This window comes from Tachysurus fulvidraco, chromosome 15, assembly GCF_022655615.1.
Source record: "Tachysurus fulvidraco isolate hzauxx_2018 chromosome 15, HZAU_PFXX_2.0, whole genome shotgun sequence".
Lineage (NCBI taxonomy): Eukaryota > Metazoa > Chordata > Actinopteri > Siluriformes > Bagridae > Tachysurus > Tachysurus fulvidraco.
The window spans coordinates 2613947-2621446 of NC_062532.1; the positions used below are offsets into that span (position 1 = coordinate 2613947).

Sequence of the window (7500 nt, forward strand, 5' to 3'; positions counted from 1 at the left end):
CTGTGTATAGGGAGAAAAGGCTAAAAGGGCAGAGCAGCTTTAACCTCTTCATCCATATGGATGTGTGTGTGTGTGTGTGTGTGTGTGTGTGTGTGTGTGTGTGTGTGTGTGAGAGAGATAGAGAGAGTGACCTGTAAACACATTTCCATCCTCAGTGCTGTAATTCTCCGAGCTGAAAAGCTCACTGCAGCTAAAGTAATACACATCGACTGGTGTTGCTCGAGCGCTGCTGAACTATTTACGACTCTCCTAATCGTTCACTAACAGGGTTTCCATTAAGTCCCAGTGCTGTGCGATTTACGGCCTCTTTTGGGCTCGAACGCCGTCTATCCTTTCTACCTGGAGTTAGTCAGCTCTCTGTGCGTCCGGCCTTTCTTTTGTCTGTGTGTTTATTGTACACGAACACACACACGCACACACACTTTTAATACCTACTCGTCAATATAACCACGACGACACGTGACGGCTGGACGATACGACGATATATAAGAACGATATATTTATTACAAACGTCGTGACGATGTTAAAATGTTTGGTGTTGTGTAATTTTATTTTTAAACACAACATTGCTGTACTTCTGACATTTTGTTGTCATTCATTCATTTGTCGTGAATCGTGGAAACCGTGTGTTTAATAGGATCCTGCGGCTTGAAGCTTTTAGCTCCGCCCACTCACAGGTACGTCGTTATTAAAAATAGCAAAACCTATTTTTAGAAAACTAGCCTGATTTTATCTTATTATTATTATTATTATTATTATTATTATTATTATTATTGTTATTATTATAATTGTTTGTTCTACAGTGTTTTTAAAAAAAAAACATGTACAATTATTAAATACACCACCAATAAAATATTTAATGTGAATAAACGTAAGTTCGAATACTTTTTTCCGGCTTCAGAGCTCCATGTGGATTTTGTTAAACAGCGTGAATTAATAACTTTAGTTCCCCTGTGTGTTTTTAAACACAAGATTTCTGTTTAAAAATCAGCCCACGGACAATTCATTAGCGCTTCCGCTAAATAGCTGCATGGTTTCCTCGTACAGCTCTGCACATTAAAGTCACATTAACATTAGAGCGGTTTGGCTCACCAATATGTAACACAGAGTCAACTCCGTGTTAGCGTTTAAATAAAAGACTGGAAAGTGCTGAATGTTAAGAGTACTGAATCCTGCTCTGTAATACTGACATGGGTGTGTGTGTGTGTGTGTGTGTGTGTGTGTGTGTGTGTGTGTGTGTGTGTGTGTGATGTCAGTTTTGACACAGATGATTATAATAATCACACACAGGCAGGGGGATAAATATAGAAATCTGCAAGACACAATGCTAACACAATGCTAACACAATGCTAACACAGCTGCTCAGTGACTGAAAAGACCAAAGGGTGTGTGTGTGTTTGTGGTTGTGTGTGATGTCATTGAATGATATCCATTTAGTTCAACATCTGAACAGGTGGAGGGGTGTGTGTGTGTGTGTGAGTGTGTGTATGTGTGTGTGTGTGTGAGTGTGTGTATGTGTGTGTGAGCACGCGTGTGTGTGTATATGTACAGTATGTCTGTGTTTATGAGTGTGTGTGTGTATGTGTGTGTGTGTGTGTATATGTGTGTATGTACAGTATGTGTGTGTGAGTGTATGTGTGTGTGTTAAATCTTCCTCATCAGGTTTCCTTATTTGTCTCCCTATAAAACTACACCAGTCTAAAGGCTTTATAACCATCTTAAGACCCTTCACTATCTGAAGCCCCCTGAAGCTTTTCCATCCTTTGTTGTACTGCAAACCGGCATGCTAAGCTATCTAGCTAGTTTACTTATCTAACGCTAGTGAGGAACATATCGTGGTTGTCATGGTAACAGTAGGTGTTTGCCTGGTGTTGAATGAATCTGTAAAATAAGCTAGAAGACTGAAGTAGAGAACTCTCTCAGTAACATGGGCTAGTTTACTAACAGCTAGCATTAGGGGCATTGGGGCTGTAAGCTAATTTGCATACTTATGAATATTAATGAGTCAGGATTCGTTATAACCAGCACAAAGATGTACAGATGCTTTAAACCGAGACGTTTGATATTTGAACGGATTGTGATTTCTGGTGAGAAGTGCAGAAGCAGTGTGAGGATGACAAGCAGAGGAGGAAGAAGAAGCATGAAGAAGCATGTTTAATAAGAACAGAGAGGAGGAGACGGCCGACGCAGGCAGGGGATCTCAGCGCTACAGAGCAGTGCATCCTGGGAAAACACTGATTTTTTGCGAGTGATCGATCGATAGCCTTCTTTCTCCCCGGCAGTCGAGCTGAACTCCTGGGGTTCCTCAGGCTATTAATCCCAGTGCCTGTAATTTCCTCCCACACACACAGACACACACGCGCGCACGCACACACACACACACACGCATGCGCACGCACACACACACACACACGCACACACACTCATACACACATGTGCAAACACGCACGCGCACACACACACAAGCACACACACACGCACACTTATACACACATGTGCAAACACGCACGCACACACTCACACATGCACACACACACACACACGCACGCATACACTCACGCACACACATGCACACACTCACACGTACACACTCACACACTCGCACACACACGCACACACTCATATACACATGTGCACACACACGAACACACACAAACACACACTCGCACACACACGTACACACTCACACACACACACACTCATATACACATGTGCACACACATGCACACACACAAACACACACTTGCACACACATGTGCACGCACACATACACGCACATTCACATGCGCACACTAACACACGCACACGTACACACTCACACACACACACACACTCACACGTGCACACACACACACACTCGCACACACATGCACACCACTCTCTCTCACACACACACACACACACACACACAAAACAAGCACTTCTGAGAAACTCACCCTAATCCCCGTTTATGCAGATTTTTATTAACAGCGATTGATCACACATCTCAGTGTATGTTTTGTTCACACTGTAAACGAGTCCCGTGTTCTCAGGTTGAATTTCAGCACATTTATAAATCTCTCCATATTACATCATATCTTTCTGAATCCCAGTCATTACATAAAACATAACGTACTCCCTCGTTTTCTCACATGATGTCATTTTTCATGTGGAAACATTCACCATTTTTTACTTTTCCTGGCTGCGTTCTCTAATTGTGTCCTGAGCGTCGCATTTTTATTAATATTTCAGTTTTATCCGTAATAAAGTCCACAAAACTGTGTAATCATGTTCATACGTGTGAAAGGTGTGTGTATTGTGTTTACATTCCCCAGTTAAATCAGATCCCAGCTGAACATCGGGTTTCTGTTCTAATATGTTAATAATCTGTAAAGTCTGAACATGGGAAATCATTTAAAAATAAAATAAATAAAATGTACAGATTAGGAAAATGGGTGGACACGGTGGCTTAGCGGTTAGCACGTTGGCCTCACACCTCCAGGGTCGGGGGTTCGATTCCCGCCTCCACCTTGTGTGTGTGGAGTTTGCATGTTCTCCCCGTGCCTCGGGGGTTTCCTCCGGGTACTCCGGTTTCCTCCCCCGGTCCAAAGACATGCATGGTAGGTTGATTGGCATCTCTGGAAAATTGTCCGTATTGTGTGTGTGTGTGTGAGTGAATGAGTGTGTGTGTGTGCCCTGTGATGGGTTGGCACTCCGTCCAGGGTGTATCCTGCCTCGATGCCCGATGACGCCTGAGATAGGCACAGGCTCCCCGTGACCTGAGAAGTTCGGATAAAGCGGTAGAAAATGAGTGAGAGAGTGAGAGTATTATATTATAATGCATGATTTCTGTGTGAATCAGTGACGGTTCGTCGTCTTCCCCACACTTTTTGTCCGACTTTTTTTTACATTTCCTGTAGGTCTTCATCGGTGTGAAAAAGAAAAGAGTTCTCACGTACGTCCTCACCTTCACCACGCGCTCACGACTTCTCGTGGCGCGGGAATCGTGTTGAGGACGAGAGAGGCGAGAGCTTTGCGGTGGTCCCGAGCGAGGCTTTGATTAGAACACTAATGGAATAATGATTTGTGTAATCAGAGCAACCTTCTGTACTCCTGCAAGGTCTTTTTGTTCCTCCTGGTTCAGAACGTGGTGTCGAATCTCTAGCGCTTGTTCTCAAGGTGACGGTGTTCAGTCTTTGGCATTGACATTCTCCTGATTTTTTGTTTTGTCTTCTGTCGCTCCAGGACGTCTACTACTCGCACCGTCCCAGGGAGAAGGTCCGTGTGGACAGCAACAATGAGAACTCCGTGCCCAAAGACTTCGAGAGCATCGACAACAGCAACTCCGCGGCACGTCTCCTGGCGCAGCGTCACGCCTCCAACAAGCGGCAACAGGAGACGCCCGAGAAGGTCAAGAGCTCCAATGAGCTTGTGCACTACGGCCAGAACCGCACCGGGGTGAGGATCCGTCATGACTCCGCCCTCAGACAGCCCACTTCACCGCATCACAACCAGCAGGTCAAGAAGTCGGGCGTTGCTACATCTGAGATCAAATACGACCAGCCGCCCAAATGCGAGATCACGGGCAAAGAGGCAATCTCAGCTCTGTCACGTGCTAAAACCAGTGAGTGCAGACAGCAGATCGCAGAGGTGTACTGTCGACACAAAGACAAGCAACTCATGCCTGAGAAAGTCACTCGCTACTGCCCCCTAGAGGGTGAGTACACTACATATTCCAGCTTTTTTTATTTGTTGATGCCCGTTAATTGTCACCATGAACTGAAGTCAATAAAACAGCTTTTTAATTCACTTAGCAATGTTTTTCCTACAATGAAAATCTTTTTGACGGACGCCAAAACGATTTTTTTGTCCCGCCAAAGCCGTATTCGGTCTGTAATTGGGTTTTGTGAGTGAAGCAGGCTACTGATGGAGTGACGGAGAGAGAGCACAGATGTCCTAACAGCCAGGATTCACACGCAACACTTCCGCTAAAGGTCCGATTCGCGACCTAATTGACTCCTTCGAGCCGATTCATTATAACGAACGGTTAAAGCAGAATGCCGTAATGCCGTCAGTGTCTGAATCGGTGTATAACAAATCATTACTGCTTAGAAGAACATACACAACTGAAATGAGAAAGTAAGTGTGTTTACTACATTTAGCATAAGAGTGTTTAGTAAGATTTAGCCTTAATAACCCACAGTATGTATAAATCACCTATAAAATCATTTAGTTTAATGTTAGACGAAACTAGATCGAAACACAAAGGAAGCTGTTGCTAGCTAGCTGCTAATTTTATTACGTTTTATATGGTAAAAAATGACTATTATTTTTAAAATTACGCTGTGTTTGTCGATGACCTCTGATAGAACCGCTGTCGACAGAATGAGCGCCGCCTCCTGCTTCATCCTGTTCCTCGGTTGGTCGAATGGAAAAAACGATGAATTAACTAATTTAAACACTATTTTTCTGTGCAGCATTTAGTCTCGGGAATTTATCACAGCGTAGTCGGCTCGACGCCGTCGCTAAACGGCTTCGTTTCATAATCGGCTCGAAATCTGAGCCGAATATTTTCTGTCTGTTCGACGTAGTCGGTGTTTGTTCACTCTCTTTAGCGACAGAGCAACATTTCACCGCTGCAGTCAAAGTATAAAAAAACCTTTTGTAATATTTATATTTGTTTTTTTTTACTTTTCTTATTTTAATAAAATCTCCTCTCTGTGATTGATTGTAGAAATAGGTATTTTTCGACAAGCAGGAAAAATATTATTCGAGCGTGGTGGGAATGAAAGATAAATAAAAGTAAAGATAATGGAGGTTTTCCTGAATTAATTGCAGTGCTGTCAGCGGAGGTTTATGGAGGGGCTTCATTAAGTCTCGCAGGACTGGCAACAGACAGCCGTGTGCGGCACTTGTAATTACAATCAGAGACAGGCTGGAAATGAGATTGTGGATTTCTGTGCCAGCTTAGACGCTTGTAATTGCCACACAGAGCGGCGTTTTCTTTTTTCTTTTTCTCCCGAAACTTTCTCTCCGGTACCAAAAGCTGACTAAAGAAAACATATTCATGTAATTATGCAGCTTTTTGTGCCCTGAACGCAAATCAGGGTGGCGGATGTGTTTAAATAGAGCGGTGACGGTCTGCTGGAGACTTCGGTACGGAGACATTTCCGGAAAACCTTTCTGGTTTCTGACAGATAGATGATGAGGCCGTCTCTACGGAGACCAGAGTCCGGGATCTGGAGGGTGTTGAGTCGAGAGTAATTCTAGCTAACCACAGCAAACCACATCTACATTATGTGTGTGTGTGTGTGTGTGTGTGTGTGTGTGTGTGTGTGTGTGTGTGTGTGTGTGTGTGTGTGTGTGTGTGGAGCTTCGTGTAATTATTGGATGAGACAATCGATGAAGGCTTTGAAGGCAAAATCCAGTGGCTTTTTCTCCCGCAGTGTCTCGGACTACATGAAAGTCAGACCACAGAAGAGTCATGACAGGTTTCTAAATTGAGCAGGTTTTCTAAGAACATGGTTTGGGTGGAGCAGCCAGGCGGAGCAGTCCGATCTGCAGTGATACTTAAAACTAGTCCAAAATCTGAACTCATTTACTGTTAACATTCTGCCTTTCAGTGCTCTGAGGTTGTTTTACAGTAAACACCAAAAGCTGCTGTGTTTAAAGTGAAGATATTAAAACGCCATAAAAGTTTATTTCCTTTCATCGTATCCGAGGGAAACACCGTCATACTGCATGTAAATACTCACAGTTTTATTCTAAATGTTTTACAGGTCTCTGTCTGTCTGTCTGTCTGTCTGTCCTGTCTGTCTGTCCTGCCTGTCTGTCCTGTCTGTCTGTCCTGCCTGTCTGTCCTGTCTGTCTGTCCTGTTTGTCTGTCTGTCTGTCCTGTCTGTCTGTCCTGTCTGTCTGTCTGTCCTGCCTGTCTGTCCTGTCTGTCTGTCCTGTTTGTCTGTCTGTCTGTCCTGTCTGTCTGTCCTGTTTGTCTGTCTGCCTGTCTGTCTGTCTGTCTGTCTGTCTGTCTGTCTGCCTGTCTGTGTTCCTAATATGATTTAGTTTCAATGTCTTTTCAACATCCCAGAGGCACTTAAGTCTTATTTTTATACAAGATGATACATGATAGATGTATCATGTCTGTGTGTGTCTGTGTGTCTGTCTGTCTGTCTGTCCTGTCTGCACATCTAATAATAAATGTATTATGTGCTATTAGTGACACAATTACACTTACAAATACACATGGTGTCAGGTATCTGTCTGTCTATCTGTCTATCTGTCTGTCTGTCTGTCTGTCTGTCTCTCTGACCCTAACCCCGTATGTCTGTGTATCTTAACCCTGTCTGACTCTATCACTGTATATGTATCTGTCTCACCCCAACCCTGTATATCTGTCTGTCTGTCTATAAGTCAGAATAAGTCTATAAGTATATAAGTCAGGAATATGTCCTCCTGTCTGTATTCTTGTCTCTGTAATTGCAGAAACATGAAGATTTAATCATGACGCACAGTGAGACGGTG

At 43.6% G+C, this 7500-nt stretch overlaps 1 protein-coding gene and 1 long non-coding RNA gene across 2 annotated transcripts in view; one reads left to right on the forward strand and one right to left on the reverse strand.

Annotated features, from left to right (window-relative positions):
- The window catches only part of xylt1 (xylosyltransferase I), a 65314-nt gene that overhangs the window by 30516 nt on the left and 27298 nt on the right, over positions 1 to 7500 (forward strand). Inside the window, exon 2 of the mRNA XM_027156838.2 lies at positions 4225 to 4696. Within this exon, the coding sequence (XP_027012639.2) occupies positions 4225 to 4696 (472 nt within the window). The remainder of the gene's footprint in view (positions 1 to 4224; positions 4697 to 7500) is intronic.
- The window catches only part of LOC113649191, an 85527-nt gene that overhangs the window by 24796 nt on the left and 53231 nt on the right, over positions 1 to 7500 (reverse strand). The window lies entirely within an intron of this gene.